Below are 20,588 nucleotides of genomic sequence, written 5' to 3'. Positions count from 1 at the left end.
GAAACTCTTCCTCTTGAGTCAGGCTGAGAGCTCTCTCCTGGACAGGGACCAAGAGTACCATCTCCACAGCTTGCTTAGCACTTCATCAATAAAAAAATGACACCTGTTTTGTCAGCTTGGCAAGACAGAAAATTGTATGTGGACATCCAGACCAGGCTGATCTTTTCACCATAGTTTAAACGCAGCATCTCATTTGGTGCTACGGCAATATAAATTTAAGTCCCTGTTGGTATAGGATTAATCAAAGCAGTGAATGCTCAGTACTACTAAAAATTATAACAAATGTTTTAAAGAGCTTTTATATTTATGGAATCAATTACTCATTTATCCCAAAGATAAGCTTCATTATATTGAAAAGGGAATATCTTCTCTTTGGTAATTGCTACAATGAGAACAACTCTGGAGAGCAAATCTGGAGAAGAACGCTGGCTTTAGTTTTGCTTTTAAGGAATCACTTCTTTGCTTCAGTTCCACATAGTCAAACCAGACGTGTTTGTTGACGATAAATTACATGATAAAGAAAGGGGAAAACTCTGATGGTTCAGACATTTACAAGAAAGAATTTTAAGCACACACAGTATCGGCGTTGTTGTGCCTTTTTAATTTATGTTTCCAAGTGTACTTCACATGTGGGAAATAAGAGCCAAGAGTGACCTAGGATAGTACAGGCAGAAAATACTGAAGGTAAAAACAAAAGAAGAGATTAAATACCAACAAAAGCTGTACTGCATAATCACAGTTGGAACTGTGCAATAGAGTGCAAAATAAAACAGTGGGCAGCCTAACTTTAATTTCCTGTACTTTAGTTAATATATTAAGTTGTATTACGTGATTTTGTGTAATCTTTAGTTTATATTTGGTTAGCCTTTTGGGAGCTTGATCAAATAAAGTGAAGAATTTAATTTTAATCCAAACAGATCTTGAATATTTCTCTGACTCTTCCTCAGAAGCAAAGCTTTTTATTTTAAATTGATTTTAATTTAGTAGAAGACAATTCTATTTTGCTAATGAATTGAATACTTTTGAAATGAAACCTTTTGCTGACCTTTTTATTTTAGTCTTCTTGTTATGTTGCAAATTTGTCAAACTTTATTAAAGTGTCTTCATTGAAAAAAGAGTAAACATTTGGCTTTATAGCTTATATTTACATTTTTCCACTTTACTTCATTTACTGTCACGGAGGAGTTGAAATCCTCTCACTCAGTACGAAATTAGTGGCAGGCATTGATCATACTAAAAATTTAAGTTCCCGAAGTCAGAGACTGAATTTTTAGGTGTTCAGCAGAATCCTCCCTCTTTGAACTACAAGCAGGAGGGCGACTTTTGGAGTTGAGATACACTTGGGAAATTATAAAGCACTTCTGTTCTTTGATTTCATGTACTTTTTTCTGTCTGAAGATTGCTAACCTGCAGTTCTGTTTCTCTCCGAATCTTCAACAGACCGAACAGCTGGATATGTGAGATTAGTTTTCCACTTTCAGACGCTTTACTTCTGGTTTCAGATTTGGTCATTGTTGTGTGTGATGAATCTTCAGCAAACTCATCTTGATTTTGTGAGAGACTCTGATCATCTGAACTGGTTGACTTTCATCTTCTAGTTGTGTCAGAATTTTTTAGGTATTCTGAAAGAGTAAAACAGTCCTGTAAAACATCAGTTTATCCTGAATCTTCAGTTTCTCCAGCGCTTGAGTTAAACTTTCCTAAAGGTGTAAGAGGCCTTGAAGTCATTCTCATCCCTGAATGTAGCTTTGATTTCTTCAGCTTTTTTCTGAGTCTGACTTACCTTTAGAGCTGAAAGACTGCCAAAATGTATTTATGCTTTACCTAGACTTGTGTTTAATTAAGATGGGACTCATTTCTCCTGTAATTAGATGTTTGCGTTTTCAGTTTTACCGTCTCTTCCAGAGCCATGAAAAATGAAAGTAGAAAGACTCTGCTACCTAATGTCTCCAAGTTTCTCACTATTAAGTCATCATCAGAAATTTGAAAATGGAATTTAGTTGATAAATTTATCACTCACTTCTTACTGGATTGTAATGCTGCTGTTGTTTCTTGTCACTTGCAGAATCCAACATGGTTTTACTTTTATTCATTTGCCTAAGTGCTGGGAATCTTTTTGTTGATGATCTTGTCTGGGTTACCTAGTTAGCAAACTTGTGGCACAGGTGACTAGGAGTTACATGCCCGTGAGCAGAATTCATGGGACTACTGTAATCATTTATAAGATGTTTTACCAAACATGGCAGTGATTTTAAAAAAGAGCATGGAAGCAAAATTCATGGAGCTAATATTTAACTTTTCAAACACTAGCTTATGATATACAGGAAGTTCTATGCTAGCGTTGGTCAGCTTCAATTCAAGAGTTTCGTATACCCTAACAGGTTGCATATAACTTTTTAAAATTAATAATACTTTTAACATGTATTTACAGATTTATGTTTTTTGCAGGGTGTGGTGCAATCGGATTTGAAAATGAAAAGTTTTTTGAAAGTGTTTCCCTTAAGCAATTATTAAAAACCTCCTAATTTGCATGGATGAATTTTGACTGTACAATGTATTAATGTGTGTAAGAATTAATGTGCTTTTATACTTTCCTGTAAGTGAGTATCCTAGGTTAATTTACGATCCAGATACACTTATTAACATGCTAGCAGTATACATACTGTATATTTTTTTTGCCTCTGTAACACTATGTAAAGTGTTTGTGTTTTACTTGTTCATTTTTGACTTCACCTGCTATTTGTAGCCTTGACAAGAAACCAAAGTAGTTTTGGTTCAACAAGAACCAAGTTTGGTTCAAGTTTGGTTCAAGAAGAACAGAGAATCATAATTCCATATTGAAAATTTTTAAAGGATTCTTTGGGTGGGGTTTTTTTAGCATGCTGTCTACTGCTCATGTGCACATTAAGATGTGAAGGGTTTGCGCTTGCACACTCTGCTAGGCTGTGTCATCATGCAGAATAAGTTGTGTTATCTTTGTTCAGGTGAAGCTAAGTTGGCTTTTACTGTATTTAGCTGCATGAAGCAATTGCACTATCAAGAGAAGAACTGGGCTAAGTCAAACTGTAGCCTATAGATCCTAATAAGGCCAACTAAGTAGAGTTAAAATCATTATCACACTGGTGTTAAGGATCTTGATGCATTAATCCCGCAGTGAAAAAAAAAAAACAAAAACATTTAGAAAGTTTTGCTGGCAAGCAATTACAGTCTGTACAGTTTCAGTAGAGCACATGCACATTTAGCTGCTTCTGCCAGCAAAATGTAATGTAGATTAGGATGGATATCCAAGCAGGAGAATTTATAAAAATCTGCTAATGTGTACAGCCAGTTCTGTGTGTATTGGCACAATTTCATTCTTTCTAAAATGCATAAAATTCTTACAAAGGATGTATGCAAGTATTGTCAGTATATATGTCTGTATCTCTATATCTCTCCAATTATTCGTTATTCTTTGGTAGATATATAAGTACATGGATTATTCATGGCAGATAAAGCTCAGTAGTCTCTGGAACACTAGAATTAATGAGAATAATGAGAATTTGCAGTTCTCTATGATATAGTACACCTGCAATTGTGAGCTACAACTGATGAAAGTTATAGTATGATTAAAAACCTTCCAAAACCTTATCATTCTTTTATTTATAAATCATCAGAAAATGAATTTGATTCTTAAGGATGTAGAAAGCAATAATAATCCCAAGTGGTGGTGTAATATGATTTATGAAGGACATGCCCTTTGTTGTATTTTGAATGATAGATATACAACAGAGCAGTAATTAGAAAGTAATTCTTACAATGTCTTTTATGCATCTCACTGAAAATATTTAAGAATGTAGTTAAAACACACCAGTTGAAATAGAGTGAGTTGTATATTCACTAATTATCTAACTATGCACTGTTTAATTTGAGCAGCACGTAATAGCTACTGTCCATCCTTGCAGGTTGTTACCAATTAATGAGATAATAAAGAGCTTGCACATTTGATGTTGGGAGTCACAGCTGAAGGAAAATCATTCAACATGTTGCGTTATTCTTAGATTTTAACTATAATTGTTCAGCGTATCCACCATCTGTTTGAATGACTCATGCCTCTGGCTGCACTTCTGCCAAAGTAAAGATTTTGGACAGTTGTGGAGTATTCATAACACAAGTGTTACGAAATGAAAAATTAGATGAGCTTTAAGTTATCCATCCCGTTGTACGCCTTCTCCTTTACTCTTGTATAGATTTCCTTTGTTAAAAACATACTGTTCAAATGGTTTGGGCAAGTATTAGTTGGTTTAGAATAGTCTGTTACGCTTCCATGCCATGCATCAGAAAGCACGTAAATATATCTCTTGCTGAGTATAAATATCCATAGAAGTTACAGGTTGGCTGTTGGACATTATGGCTAATGAAAGAGCCAACACTTAATTTCTTCTCTGCTACATAATATATTATACTATTATTATATTATTACAATATTATTATATATATTTTGAATTTAGCATGAAGCCTTATTGTTATAACTTGGGTGGAGTGTTTTACAGGATGATATCACCTAAAGATTTCACTCAGTTTTACAGCCTGAAAAATGGATAGGCAGCTGGAAACTCTATTTTCCATTTTAAGTCAGAGCTTGAAAATGTTAAGACATCTGACTGCCATCTCCAGGCTATTGTCTAGAACAACTAATCCAAATGCAGGCTTCATACCTGCAAGCACATCTCTTATGTGTCAGTAGTCTAGTTCAGATCATTAGGTCACTTAAACTTCACACAATTTACACCCACTGGGAATATTTTCTGTGTTTGTTGTCATCTAAGGGTTTTGTTCTGTCTTTTAAGGTTTAGTCCATTCAAAAGGAAGGCCTCTTTTCATAACAATAGGATCTCTTGTGGGAGACGTCATACCTCTGGCTTGCGCTCTGTTAATTCTATTCTCAAAGAGATGAATATGGGGTAGCAGCAGTATAAAAACACCTCTTCCTATGTTTTTACCAGCACCTACCTTATCATTTTGATGTTAGTCATAATTAAACCCACAGTCTTAATTGGTATGCTTACAAAAGCTGAATGTTCTAATTCTTTCTTTTATTGAATCAGGCTATGTTTGATGCTTTGTCCGATCTCCCTGAGTGGTATGGTATAAAAGAAATGCAAGCAAATTGGATAGGTGACTGTGTTGGATGCTCTCTTGACTTCTTGCTAAAGGTAAGTCAGAAATTTCAATACCGCTATCTTGGTCAGGCTAACCACAACCCCTGAAATGCGTGATGGGAATAGATTTTCAGATATAAAAAGCTTGAAACCTACTAAAAGAGATTATGTGCCCAGACCAGCACAGATCCTGAAGAGCACCGCTTGTGGGTTGAAGAGATACTCCCTGCTGTTCTCTTTAGGAAAGGGTTTGTGTGTTCAAGTGCAACATCGGATGCAAATTGGCTGTGGGTATTTGTGCCAAACTACATGCCAGCTAATAAGTGTTCCCGAAAGCCAGGACATTTAGCAGAGCAGTATCAAGAGCAGTATCAAACGGCACTGCACGAGTCTGCTTTGCACAGCACCTTCTCTGTCAGACCCAAGCTGACCTCAGGCAAGCCACTTTATTGGTGTTTGTTCATTATTTCATTTATTACGTACAGTAACTAAAATAATGAAAACCAGACAATTAGGTTGCGATGGAGCTACAGAGAAGTCTGGATAGAAAGAAAGGAGAGGAAAGAGAGAGAAACCTTAAGAGAATTATAATTCTCTAGAGAAAAGTGGTAAAATCTGAAGTCCTTCTGAAGAGATGCAAAATGCTTTTTGAATATGATAGTGACAGAAGAGATTTTCAGAGACCCTGATGGAATTTCAGCCCTTGGATTTCAAAGCTTTATTGTGCTCATTTACTCTGGTCTAACGTTTTAAAAGTGACTCCTTATTTTAAAATACTGAATTTTTGGGAACCTCAAATTGAGACAGTTTAAACTTTCTTAATACCTCTGAATTGCACACTGCTAGAAGGTGCATTTCTGTATTTAAGTTGCTTTTGTCAATTGTTTCTGAAAAAGTATATCAATGCCTGTTGTAGAAAAATCTTCTTCTAAGACCCCCATATACTCCACTGTTAATGGAGCTATCTGTTGATAGTGCTGGGTGATACTTCTTAAGCAGTCTTCCTGAGTTTATTACTCTCATTTTATGTCCCGTTGTTTTAATGTTGTGCCACCTTTTATTATTTTATTCCTGTACGTAAGTTGCAGCATTGACTTCATTAGAAAAATGTGGTGGAAAGCCTGGTAGCTGAGAAAATTTTAAATTCTCTTTAGATTTCAAAGGTAGCCTCTCATTTCCGTTTCTTAGAAACTGGGCATGCATATTAAAAGGGAATAGAAGGATTCCAGGTTACTTAACCAGGGATTGTATCTAGCTCAGTAGCACAATGTAATATTAAATATGATTTTAGAATATAAATATTTATATATTTATTTAGATAAACTGAGGCAAGATTGTAAAGCAAGTTTCTCAAGGTCTTGAAAGTTGATTTTGTCAAGACTTGATTCTGGAAACTCCCTATGGTGAGAATGCATCTGGCTTTGATATTCAGAATTGTATATTTCTACAGGGTGACGTATACTTTTTAGTTCCATAAAAAGGAAGGAGAATCTAAACCCACTGCACTTCCAATGGAGAAAAGAAAGAAATTCATCAGGGATATTTTCCTGCTCTTTTTCAGGTTAACGGTAAAGTAACAGAAGAGAAGCTAGCGGCTTACACCTATACGCCTGAAGCCATTTATGGAGCTTCGCATTTATGTATCTTACCAACTCACAGACTGCTGCATGGGAATAGCAATCTCAAGGAAGTCTTTCAGAGGGAGTTCATCCCAGGGAAAGGTGATATTTTTCTCATACTGCATTTTTTTGTAGAAGAGTAGCAGTTTTAGAGAATCATCTCCATAGAATGTGTGTCAAGCTGAGCATGAGCTGTTCCTGTTGAGAGGGAACAGGTCTTTTGATTGTTTGTATATGTCAAACAGTGTCACATCAGCCTGTCCTGGCTTCAGAAACAGTAACAGCAGCTATGTTAGAATTCTTCCTTTTATAATGGCTGTAAAACTTCATAGTATATAAAAGCAATGGAACAGATTCTTGGTTTTTTCATGTACCAGAAGTGAATAGTCCAACTCTGACTGTCAGCCCATTGGAAAATCTCACAGCTATATGGTAATACGTCATTAGCACAAAGACAGGAGAACCAGCTTTTACACCAATGATGATCCCTTCCTGTCAAAGGGGATGTAAAGAGGGCAAGAGATCATTAATACATAGCTAAGTGGGTGATTGATAGATAGCACAATAATACTCCATGAATAAATTCAGAGTAGCCCTATGGCAGGTCCTGACTTGTACAGAGGATACAAAGAAGAGGTAATTCTTTAATTGGTGTTGATTGGTGTCCTGAAGGCTCCTACCACCAATTCTGCCTTTATTTAGCATCCCTGGCCAACTATTTTTCTGTTGTTTGGAAAACCTGAAGATTATAAGAGTAAACACAAAATATACTGAATATTTTTTGTTTCCACTTCAGGCTGGTGTTCAGTATTTACTTTTTCCTAACTGGTGGCATCCTAACACATGGCTTCATTGTCTGTGTAACATCTGATGTCAATAGCAACGAAGCAGGAATCTTGTGGGAAATTGTGATGGTTGAACAGAACTTGCTTTATTTTTGAGTGCTTCATTTCTGTAACCTTAATAAAGTTCACTTGCTGGCAGAAAAAAAAAAAAGGAGCCTGAATGTGTTGAGTATGTAGAGCCCTTGTCTCAGAGCTGAGCAAAGCTTTGAGAATTTTTATTAAGGAACAAAGGAAGAAATTTGCAGTTCTTACAATTCAGCCAAATCAAAGCACTGACCCCAGAAACGTTCCTCCAGGTACGTGTCTGTATCTTTGTTGGATCTTGTGCTTTAAGCCAAACCACACAGGTGCAAAACTTGTTTTTAATAATGACCACGATATATTTATTTGGATTTTTTAACATGAAAATACTTGATAGGCTTTTTTCGTGTGTCTGTTAACAATAAACTTCACCTTTTAGTTGAGCTAAGTTAAGAAACTCTTATCTGGAATAATGAGAGCCGTAAGGCCTTGAAAAAGAGGCTTTAAATCGGATGCAATTTCAGAATCATAACTCTGCTATCATGTACTCCTGCTGCTTGTAAATATATCCATTTTCAGTTGAATTTGGCTGATATTTCTTACTATTTCTTGAGCATTTCAAAGGTATGGACTGGTATTTTACAAAGAAGAGAACATGCATTTCAGCCATGGTACGTAAGAAGGGCCAACAATGGCATTTAAGTAAAAAGAAATTTTTGATGGCTTTGGATAGACCATATTTTCACATAAACCAAGATTTTTTAAAAACATTCACCAGTAACATTAAAATTTTAATTGTTTTCTTTTCAGCAGAGATAGTCTTGTAACTCCCTTTCTTCACTGTGTTCTCATTTAAATAATTAGGAGGTTATGTTTTTATGTTTTCTAGGAGAGGAAAAAAAAGATTTTGTATGGCAAAGTAACTTAAATGTCTAATACCTTTACTCTTGGAGTACAGCTCTGTATTTTAGGCTATTATTACTTAAATAGAGGTGAGCAACTGGTTTTCAAACATTCTTTTTTTTTTTTTAGCCTAGCAAAATTTATGTTAATTTAGAATCTGGTAAGTCTTCTAGTTTTGTCAGTGTGAGGTATCTGAGATAAAGATTTGATCCTTACATTGTTCATTATCTTATTATAATACTGTGCATACATTCTTTTACATTTGTAACTGTAATATCATCTCTTTACCACTATTATAATAATGATGCGAGCTAATGAGCAAAATAAAGACTGCCTTCATTAACTGGAGTTATTATTTCGGGTTTCAGCATAAAATCAAAATTATTGCTGGGTAGAAGAGAGAAGTTAATTTTAAAAGCAGACTGTCCTACCCACTCAGCATCCTGATCAGGAAGCTTTTTGCTTAGTTGCTTTTAAAGAATGAAATGATTCCTTTTGTACATTTTTAAACAGAGGAGGAAATCTATGTGCGGTGGTTTGAACGTGAGAAATTTTGTCTAGAATATGGGTATCTCAGAGACCTGAAATTGAATATATTGTTTGTGTTAACAAGACTAATGAGATATAGTAGCCCTACTCTCTAAAATGCTGTTATTTTATTTCAAGCAGATTTTATGCATAGCAATACAAGACTGAGACTTTCCTCAGCTTAGCTATGAAGATAGGTGAAACGAAGCTCTTAGCAGTCTGTATTTTAATTATTTAATTATTGTAATTGTCATCAACTTAAAGGCACTAAGAAGTTAGAAACAGGTCCAAACTGAGATGTGGGATTTGAATCCTCAGGTTTGATTTTCTTCTTGCCGAGTCACCAAAGCTACACGTTGTAAATCAATTTCAGTTTATCAGCCTTGATTCTCTCCTCTTCTCTCTCCCCTTCCCTGTGGATAGTAGGTTCCTCATCTCTAATATGAATATAAATATTCTGTTTGGAAATCAATTAGTTATTTAGGTTTCTTTTTTTACACTGGTCAGTATTTCTTTGTAGTTCTGGTCAATATACTTTGTAGTTCTTCTGTAAGAAAACAAATAAGTGTAGTTTATATACTCCCCTTCAGTTTCACTTGAATAACTGGATTTTTTTCTGCTTAATTTTGTAATGTCTGCTAGTATATAATTCAGGGCTCACAAGACCCAGTTCGTACAGCTCTGCAGCGCACAAATAGTGGTCAAGGACTCACTATTTTTTTTTACTGTAGTCCAAATCTTACTCTTTTTATTCAGGTGTTTGTTATGTTTTCTCATCGTGTGAATTTATCAGTCAGACTTACTGAAGATTTTAATACGTCTGAACATTTTAGAAATGTGATTAGGCTTTTCATTTTCTTTCTTATTTAAACAAAATTCTAATTTAAATTTCATGCATGTTTAAGATAAACTGAGTTTTAAGCATATTTTCTGTCATATTTTACTTACTGTGATCATTACATTTGTTTTCAGACTCGCTTACTTCAGTAACAGCTGTGAATTTGCTTACCAATCAGGAGATCCCTGTAGTCATCTCAGCAAAAACCAATTTTGAGAATCTTGTCGATACTAAAATAGGTATGTGACATTTAACGTGTGAGTGAAATAGTATAGTTTTCAATTGCTGTGTTGGAGCACCAGATACTGTTGCGGCAAATCTTTGAACACGGTAACTCTCTTCTGGACTTTGGCATCCTGTTCTTCATTACTGTTCTTCATTAGTGAAGAAGGAAGGGAAAAGTAGTTATGTGGAATCTGTCTGGGGGAGAGATTTACAGGATGATAAATTTTAATGGAAATATTATAAAATTAGTACGGTTAATGAGCTAAATTTGAGGATCTGCATATCTTAAGAGGATTGATTACCTACAGTGCGTGTGTATTTGGCTCTCTCTCACCATCCTTAAGCAAAACAGAACTGTACCATTATTTGACATAAACATTTTGCAAACAACTTAAAAGTTTTAGCTTGGTTTTTTGTCTTGTTTTTATGTAAATTATGTGCAGCCTGATGGAGAAATGTTTCAGACAGTAAATGTATGAAAGTTCCAAGTTTGACTTTCATCTAGTAGTGTTTTTCTTGAGGTCAGTAAAGTAAATCAGAATAGGTAATAATTCTGTCCAGGTAGTCCTGGACAGTTATGTTGGACCCTCTGTCTCTAAAGGAAGCATTCCCATAATTCAGGCACCTAGTTTAGGATTACTTACTCCTTTCTTGCACAGGGAGCCTAGCCTTTCAATATAGGCAGTTAAGTACTGATGATGTGACTGTCCTTCTAAGTAAAATTAGGAATTGTACTAACTTTTTAAAATTGTGTCCATTTTAATCTTCTCAGTGTACCTTCATCAGTAGCCGCCACCAAGCTTTTTGTTTACTGTTGTGTTTTGCTGTGGTCTCATCTCAGCTGCAATGAGTAGGCAATGTTCTGTGCCAGTCCTAATAGGAAATACTTCTTTATCTCTTCTTTCCCCTTTCCACTGCATCCTTATCCCTTAGTCCCTTTTGTTTCTCCCTGTTGTTAACTTCTTTCCTGCCCTGGAGCTACTCCTTTCTTCTCTACACCACTGCCAATGTTGGTTGTTCCTGCACAACAACTGGACTGAATAAAACCAGCTGACACTGCAAAAATGTCTTGGATGACCCTCACAAGGCTGGTAGAAGTTATTCACTTGGGCTCTATAGCTTGCTTACGCCATGCCCGCATCTTACACTTTAGGAATGAATCTGTTTTTGAGAACCTTGGAACCTCCGCTTATGTGAGAGAAGCCAAATAATTGAGATACCTAATCATATTTTTCATTAAAAGCTTCCAGCTTGCTCACTGGCATGTACCTTGGCCTTATGTCTGTTGGAAACAGCCCAGCTCTTCCCGGGAAGTTCTGGATGCCAGCTGTTGTTGAGCTCTGCGAATGTACATTAATTGCATCATCTTTTCGAAAGAAAGAAGACCAAAAAGTGGGGCCTGCTTTTTTTCCATTTGTAGAGCATATTGTGAAGCCACCTGTTGCAGGCTGCAGGGCTCTCTGACAAATTAAGATTCTATAATAGGGCCTTGAAATTGCGAGAGCATACATCTGCTGGAAAGATAAAATAACAATTCCATATTTTGCTAGTTAGGGAGTTATTTGTCACAGGGCAGTTTTGCTTGGTTTTCTTGTTATCTGCTTCCAAAATATTATATATTGACAGAGTTAACGTGTAGCAGGCATTTCATTGCCTGAACAAAGACAATTGTTAAACTGGTTATGAATGAAGTAGTTTGTATGTTAATAATTCTAGTGTACTTAGCAATATTTTGAGAGTCTTTGTCTGTACTTTTCACCGACCTAATGTTAGGATTGGCTTGTTGAAATAAGTTTCTTTGCCTTTTAAAGATGACAGCAATTGTGCAAGATTGTTCAAATATTAAATAAATGATCACTGAAAGGAAAAAAAGATGAAGAAATATGTGTCTCTCTGTGGAAATAATAAATCTGTTAGTATCTCAATGTTATTTCAGAATACATGGGATAATGAAGTTAATAAATGTCTTAACTCACCCTGAAAGGTAATCCTCCAAAGTAGAACAAAGTACTTTTCAAAATACACACAGCAAAGTCAGAGGGAAGATGTCATCATCTATCAATATGAGTAAGATATATTTAAAAATAATGTGTCATTTCATGGTGCTGGTAAATCACTATAATAAAAAGAAGTCAACGTGGCTTAGAAGAGGAGCTTGCATTCAAAATGTATGACTGACCCAAGTAATAAGATACAAAGGGAAAGACAGCATGAGGGGCCTTAAATACTCTGACTTCTGTAACTGACTTGAACAGCGGTAGGAGGTGCTCTCAGTAGTTACATTCTGAATAGAAAACAGATGTTATTTGAATTCTTTTCCTGAGATTATAAATAAATCGTGTCTTTCATAATAAGTTAAAGGGATAGTAACGTTAGAGATTTTTGCGGTACATTTTAATAAACTATGAAATTAGAAAAAGATTAAATTTACTGTTGAAACAAGAGGACTACTTAGGCTGTTTGTTTAGTATTTATTTCCCATATTAGCAAATAGAATTTACATTTGTAATATTTAAATATTATATTTGGATAATAAATTTGTATTGAAAATTTTATTATTTGTCTGGATTTTTCTAGCTTTACTTTTAGACTTTTTCTGAACTGTCTAATGTTCATCCTTTTCTGTGGCGGGACGTTGATTAATACTTGGATTACACAGAAACTGAGAAAATGTGTTTGTAATTATTGCTGTTTGAATTTCACTGCTTAAAGATAATTAAAGCATTTTTATTGTTCTTAGATTTTTAAACTAAGAGAGTGTCATAGAAATAAAATGTTTTATCCTGAAATTGATGATTGATATCCATATTAGTCAATCCCAGAACTAACTTATTCTTTTCACTTTTCCCTCCCCCCTAGGAATACCTAGTACAAGTGCAGAAGATGCTGCAGTAGCTAAGAATCTGGGCATTCCTTTCACTGAAGTCATTGAAAGATTGCCAAATGGTTTGGAGAAAGTCATTAATTCTGGGGAGGTGGGTATACAAGTACGATGTTCTTTCCAACTTACAATAACAATGCAAACTGAATCTGTTTTCACGAGAGTGCCAGATAATTTGTATGTTTAAAGGCTTTTTTTTTTTTTTTTTAATCAAGAATCAAACCAGGCTTACGCTACCAAATTTCTAGGAATAATTTAATGATGAAATATGCTGGCTCTTCTGTAGCAATAAAATGAGGTTTTTTTCCTTTTGTGCAGGAGAAGAAGCTACAGTATTTGTCTGAGTTTATAATGGAAACTGAGTAATTGATCCTGTGTTAAAAGTTGATTCTTACTTCACCATCTCAATACACTTTTAAGCTAAACATTAATATATTAGTGCTTTTTCCCCCCTATTCATTGAAATGTGTCATAAGCCTTTCTGTTAATGTATCTGCCTGAAGTGACATAGAAATCTTATATTTAAATATAAGATTTCTATGGTGTTATAGGTCTTGGAAAAATGCATTTCATAGCAGACGCAAAGCTCATATTCTGTTACATGACAGGTAGGGTCTAAGTGGTTAAGATGCATCTGAAAGCAAGAACAGAAAAACCCCAAATGAACGTAGGAGAAAGAAAGCTGCTGAACCATCCACATTTCCTCAGTCTCTGCCTTGTGTTGGTGATATTCCGAAGCTTCAGCATACAGCAGTTGATTAAAATATCAGCGGTAAATGCAAATAGCTGCCAATAAAGGCTGAAGGGGTCTACAGGGCTCTTTCTCAGCCTTGTCTATTCAGGCCATCAACAACATTACCCTTTGATTAAGAGGGTTTAAATGAATCAAATAACTGGTATGTTCATGGTCTCTTGGATAGAAGGACGTTAAGCAGTGGGAAGGGGAAAATTCATAGAAGAGCCGTAAACTTTCAAAAATTGCACTTGTGACTTTTTTTGTCTGTTCTTGCATTTTCACTGACAGCAAATATACATTTTTCTTACTTCTGCTGCTTTTCTTTTTTTTTTTTTTTTTTTTTTTTTTTTTTTTTTTAATCAGATCACAGGCATGACTCGGCAAGAGGCTTTAAAAGCTATTACCCAGCAGGCCAAAAATAAAGGAATAGGTGGAGACCTAACAAGTGACAAATTAAAAGACTGGTTAATATCTCGACAGCGGTACTGGGGAACACCTATTCCCATCATTCACTGCCAGACTTGTGGCCCTGTCCCCGTACCTTATGAAGACCTACCTGTGGTGTTGCCCCATGTAACCACCTTCACGGGAAAGGGAGCCTCACCTTTAGAAGGTGCTCCAGAATGGGTGAACTGTTCCTGCCCAAGGTAAGCCAATGCTGCATTTACTGCGGACTGGGACAGATCCCTTTGTACCTGCCTGTTTCTCTTTGCGTTGACAACTGACCACTCTGAGCCAGGATACTACTCCAGAATGGTATTTAGTCTGACTCAGCATAGGGTTGGTTTTTTCTTATATACTCTGTAAAACTCCTTTTTTGCAACACAGAGACCCACTGCTTTTTTTTCATAAACCTTCATTTCTTAACAGTATTTCTTACTTCATTTGCTACAAGAATTTTCATTATCTTTCACCAGCAGAGTTAATACAAAGCTTATAATGACTATCGAATTATTTCCTTTTCTTAAGGAAACTAACATCATGTTCATTTTCTTAGCAATAGTCCAACAATAAAGCGTTTCTGCAGCTATATAATTCTTTATCATGAAGAATCACATTCACTGTATATTAGAGATGACAGCATGTAATTCAGATTGAAGGAGACAGTAAGTATGTGCATGTTGTCAGCGTTGTAATCTTTATTGTTTGTAGTCCAGCTGTTTAAGAAATAAAACAGCCTAAATTAAGTAGTGAGAGATATGTCATGAAAATCAGTTGTATGATCTTGAGGGCTACTTAGATACTCTGTACACTGAAGTTTGCATACAGGTTCTGCAGAAGAACTGGTAGAACATGAGTTATCCCAGAGAAGTTTTTCATCAGCAGTGCGATGCAATGCTGCTGCTAACAGACTGACCACATGAGAAGTATGTTATCAGCCTGCCAGGCAGGGGAATCAGACATAGAAATGTCATTAGGGCTCTCATTGATAATGCAGCAGTTTCATTACATCTCACTGTATTTTAACATTTGCAGGGTAGAATATCACTGTGATCTTCGTTTCTAAATAGGCAGCTTATGCACAGCAGTTCTGTGGTTCTCTGGGAATATATATTTTGACCTTTGTTGATAACATGTATTTTATGTAAAACACACATTTACTTTCATGTTTCCATATAAAAAAATTACTTCTCAGATATGCCTATTTAAATTACATATAGTTAGTATACTTTAAAGTGTGACTCTGACAGGGAAGCCTTACTAAACAAGATCTACAGGTTTAGTAAAATCCCCGGAAGCGCCTTGGTCTAGAATTCTTAATTTCAACTGAAAATTTTTCCTGGTGTTACTACAGTCACTGTCTGCACTCCTGGCTTCCTCCTGACCTTAATTCAAAAATGATTTTGTTGTTTACCAGGCAACTGTATATTTTGCTGTATAGCAAATCCTTATGGTTTCTGGATAGTTATTGTGGCTGCCCTACTTAGAAGTGAATCAAGGCATACAGGATTAGTTTCCTAGCCTAAAATACGGTAATTTGCTGAAATTAACAGGTGTTTTTTTTTTTAAAATTCTCGCCCTTATTTGGCTTCTAATTCTCACCTGTCTGACAGCGCTCTTCTGTATTGCTCATCCATATGTCTGCTACAGTTTCAAATCCTTTGAGCTATTGCCTTTGTGCGTGCCCTCTTCCTTGCTTCCTTGCTTTTCCTTGCTCTGAGAAATTACGTCATCCCTTCCTTTAGTCCTTCTCTCCAGTAATAGAGGGTTTTTTCCTTAGTTGCATTTAATATCTAGAATTAATAAGGAAAGCAAGATGGAAAGATACAAAAGTCTGCGAGTATTTGAGTGACAATAATGTAAGCAATCATAAATGGGAGGAGATGCCCAACTTATTCGTTGTTATACAAGTCCAGGTAATTGCGTTAGTTGTCTGAAGATCGTCTAATGAGATTACAGTATTGTGCCTGTTGTATACATTTTGAAAGATGCTCATGCTGTCTGCCTCTTAGTGAGCCATGTCCATTTGGAGTACAGGCAACATCAGAGGCATGAAGCAGACATAATTATGGTTCAATGCCTGTAAAGTATTCTTGCTTCTTACTGAAAAGCCATTCTGTTTCAATATAATACAGTATTATTTTGCGTTGGCCAAGACTGCTTGTATGTACAATTTAATAAAATGGTTATTCTATTTCAAAAAGCAGTCAGGAGTAAAATTTCTTTACTGCATTATTTGCATTGAAAGAAAAACTTGCTGGTAGAAAAGGACCTGGGGCAGAGACAGAGAGAAGGAAAATGTTAATTGGTGATGCTCTTCTAAACTTGCCTCAGCAAGCCAAGCTGAATTAACAGGCAGACAGGCAGATACATGTTGCGGCTCAGTTATCAAGCTTGGTCACAGACTAAATATGTAGTTGGAAAATATTAAATAGCCAGTACCCATTTATTACAGATATTTATTACACGTATACATACATTTAAATTTACATACATTTATAAATTGCATACATTTGTTACATATAGCCAGTGGTATTTATGTGCAAGTTTATCACAGGTTGCAAAGTTTTATTTATATTAGAATAATCCCATTTAATAGTAAGAGTTTTAAAGAGGGATCATTTACAAAAAATGAAAGTTTATTAAAAGTTATTATTGGCTCCTACAAACAAATAACTTACATTTGGGGAGAAACCAGCAGAAAGTAAGCCGAGCTTATAAAATTTATTTAAAAACTGTTTTGTCAGGGCTGCCAATATAAGCAAAAATTGATTTGCAGTTAATCACAAATTAAAATTGTGCTACAAGGTCTAGAAGAGACTTGCTACATCTCAGTGGAAGCTGAAATTAAACTAAATTCATTTTTTCTAGAGACGATAAATGGATTCTGCAAAGACTTTTTTGTCCAGACAATCAGAGAGGCAACCACCTGCTCCATCTGCTGAATGTTTATAAAATGATTTGTCTGCTGGTACCTAATGAATGTGATATGTATTGAGTTACCATTAACTTTATGGCAATGTACGGTTGTCTGTGCTTTAAGACTTGCTTCGTTTCTTTTAAAATGACAATTCTAATAAATGCCAGGAACATACAATGGAGAAGGCTGTCCGGGGCGGTGCTGTCTTCTGCTGTTGCAAGATGTTATAGCTGTTCAGGCTTCTTTTTGATTTGCATGTTGTTTGGTTTGGGAGGGAGAGGGAAGGAGAGTGGCCTCTGTAACTTGTGTTGGCTGTCTTCTGAACGTATCACTCTTGAGACTGTTCAGACCCATTCAGTTTTCAATCTAAATGTCTTCACGGCCACTCTGTACACGGTTGTTTTTTCCCCAAGCTTGTCACTCATATAAAAATAGCTTTTCTCCTTCTCTCTTGTTCAGGTGTAAAGCAGCAGCACGGCGGGAAATCGATACCATGGACACATTTGTAGATTCCTCTTGGTACTATCTGAGGTACACTGATCCTCACAACAGGGACAGGTGAGGGCTGCAGGCGCAGGGCTGTTGGGTGGGCCACCCTGCTTCACAGGGTAGAATCATAGAATTATAGAATCATCTAGATTGGAAAGGATCTTTAAGATCAAGTCCAACCACCAACCTAACCCTGCCAAAACCACCACTAAACCAAGTCCTTCAGCACCACGTCTATCCGTCTTTTAATACCTCCAGGGATGGTGATTCCACCGCTTCCCTGGGCAGCCTGTTCCAATGCTTGACAGCCCTTTCGGTAAAGAAATTTTTACTAATATCCACCCTAGACCACCCCTGGTGCAACTTGAGGCCATTTCCTCTTGTCCTATCACTTCTTACTTGGGAGAAGAGACTGACCCCACCTCCCTACAACCTCCTTTCAGATAGTTGTAGAGAGCGAAAGAAGAGAAGGAAGAAAGAGGCCAGACGCTCACGTGTTTCTCGCTTCTAACTGCCTTTGCAGAAAGAAGCATCAACCCCTGGGCTGCCCCGATTTTGTGCCTGTCCTCTGTCTTGAATGCAGCACAGGATAGACTAGGAATGGCTCTAAAAATATGGCGTTTGGTTGCTCCCATGCCAGGATATCTACAAGAGCAGAAAGTGTAGACACAGCTGTGTAAGCACAGGAGTTATGAGGCAAAGGGCAGAAGTTTACATGAAAGTGGATTATGGGGCAGGGCACAGAGGAAATGTTCAGCTGAGGAGCTGAAGATAGTCCTTAGTGCAGGATGCCATCAAGAATGACAGCCTACTGTGACTTTCTCTGAGACTGTGGTAAGTTGCATGGAGCGTACCCTCCCTGGCAGTGCACTGAGTGTGTCAGTGTGTGGACAGACAGTGCTTTTCCACCAGTAAGAAGCGGAATAGTCTAGTGTAATATCCAGCTGCCAAGAACGGCACCCTTGTTTCTTTCCTTTCGGATTATGGTAACTCTTGCTACCTCCTCCTGCGCAGACCTGAAGCGAAGTGGCATCACAGCAAGTTCCGGCTGTGTCGGCACTTTGACTATATGCAAAATTAATGAAAGGAGACTTTTCATGTGCTGCATATTAGTGCTTGCAGCATGGAAAGTGTGAGAAGACAGATGTAGTTATTTAGCTGGTTTTCTGCTTCATAGTCCACCTGTAGTAGCGCTGCTGATAGCGCTGGTTTTTCCAAAAAGAAATTAGTGGAACAGCTCTACTGTGTAAGCTAAGGAAGATAGAAAGAGGTGCATTTTTTAGATACTGATATGACATGTAGGGCTGTTTGGGGGTTTATTTGTTGCCCAGAGTAGTGTCTGGGCACATACTGCATAGCAAGTGATTTAGTATAGCTGGGCCAGTTGGTTTTATTAGATATTGGCAGCACCAGTTTAGTTAAACTAAAGAAATATCTTCTGTGAACACTTTTATTTCACATTAATTTTAATTATTTTCTAGTGGCACTGTGAAATTATTATTAATATTACTGAGTTATGCAGACTGCTTCCTCTCCAGTGACACTTTAAAATATTTTTTTTGTGCATGGAAAAAAAGGGACTTTTCCAGAAGTAGAAGATAAAATAGTCAGATGCGACATCCAGCTGTTGACGTAACAGTTAGTGTAGCTAACTCTGTTTTATAGTGAAATAGCATTTTTATGGACTTCTGCACTAGATTGCTACGTCCATTTGATTTATTTATTTATTTGGGTTTTTTTAGCTAAGCTAGGTGTACGTAAACCCTTTATTTCTGTAAGTCATATTTCACAGGTCTAGAATTTGGGAGAATTACTCTGTTGATTTGGGAACCCTGTGAACAAGTTAGTTTTGATTTGTTCCACTAAGGACATGAATCCCAGATACACTATTTGCTTCTGGGCTCATCTGTGAGGAAAAAAGTGTTGTTCTTCCAGAAATTACAGGTGGAATAATCAAACAAGTTGATAAAACAGGTAAATTTGTTAGAATGGGTCCATAAAGCATGCATTAAAGAAGAAATGTAAAAATGGTATTTTGAAGGCAGGACCCTGTTACAGGAGACATAACAATATTTAATGAAGCAGTAAGCAATGCTAGGAAACCATGCAGGTGACCTCCAATGACATAGTAAATATGCTCTAAATGACAAATTTACTGGAAATTCATAGAGCATCCTTCAGTTGGAGTATGGTGACCCATCTGACTCTTCAAAATGTTTTGCAACCTTATAGTAAACTGCTTCATTGCCCCCTAATGGCAAGAATGCAAATCTCCAATTAAAAAAAAAATCAACTGTTTTTGAGTGGGCATGTCTTTTGTCTTTTGCTGTAATATATTTGTATGTAAAACTTGATAAATACTAAAAAATGTAAAGGCTAGCCACAGGGTACTTACGAAAAAATAATTTAAAGAGCAAACGAATATTTTCATCACTTTCTCAGGTATTGTATGTGAAATCTTAGTTGCTTCCCTAAAATATATGAAAATAATATTTTCGTGGATCTGCTTGTCAGAGGAAATTAAAATTTTGTCTGTAATTTAAGAAACATAACGCTTCTTAAAAATTAAAGAGATCTGATAGCAAAAGTTTTATAACACATTTATAGCTCTCAGTAAATAGTGGTGTCTAGCCAAGTATGATGAACTACTTTAGAAGAGCTAATCTTTTGTTTCCATACTGTATTGTATTTTTTTAATAATTGTGTTTTTTCAGGCCCTTTAATAATGACTTAGCAGACTACTGGATGCCTGTGGATTTGTACATCGGAGGAAAGGAACATGCAGTTATGCACTTATTCTATGCAAGGTTTTTCAGCCATTTTTGCCATGACTTGAAGATGACAAAACACAAGTAAGCCTTACATATTTCTATAAAAATCTTTCATATTTCATTTGACTAGCAAGAGTGTTAGTGGGCATTGTTAACGATGATAGAATGTTGTATTGAATAAGCCTGAATTTTCCTGCTTGTCAGTCTTGGCTGACTACTTGGTTTCTCACAGT

The 20,588-nt window shown here is 36.3% G+C and overlaps 1 protein-coding gene across 1 annotated transcript in view; it reads left to right on the top strand.

Moving 5' to 3' along the window:
- The window catches only part of LARS2 (leucyl-tRNA synthetase 2, mitochondrial), an 89,091-nt gene that overhangs the window by 37,651 nt on the left and 30,852 nt on the right, over positions 1–20,588 (top strand). Inside the window, exons 8-14 of the mRNA XM_074575225.1 lie at positions 5,085–5,192; positions 6,700–6,859; positions 10,027–10,131; positions 12,977–13,092; positions 14,098–14,381; positions 17,555–17,653; positions 20,299–20,436. Coding sequence (XP_074431326.1) covers positions 5,085–5,192; positions 6,700–6,859; positions 10,027–10,131; positions 12,977–13,092; positions 14,098–14,381; positions 17,555–17,653; positions 20,299–20,436 — 1,010 coding nt within the window. The remainder of the gene's footprint in view (positions 1–5,084; positions 5,193–6,699; positions 6,860–10,026; positions 10,132–12,976; positions 13,093–14,097; positions 14,382–17,554; positions 17,654–20,298; positions 20,437–20,588) is intronic.

Source organism: Larus michahellis, chromosome 2 (assembly GCF_964199755.1).
Source record: "Larus michahellis chromosome 2, bLarMic1.1, whole genome shotgun sequence".
In the NCBI taxonomy this organism is placed as follows: domain Eukaryota; kingdom Metazoa; phylum Chordata; class Aves; order Charadriiformes; family Laridae; genus Larus; species Larus michahellis.
Note: the sequence above shows the minus strand (reverse complement) of the source record. Positions and strands in the feature narration are given on the sequence as shown.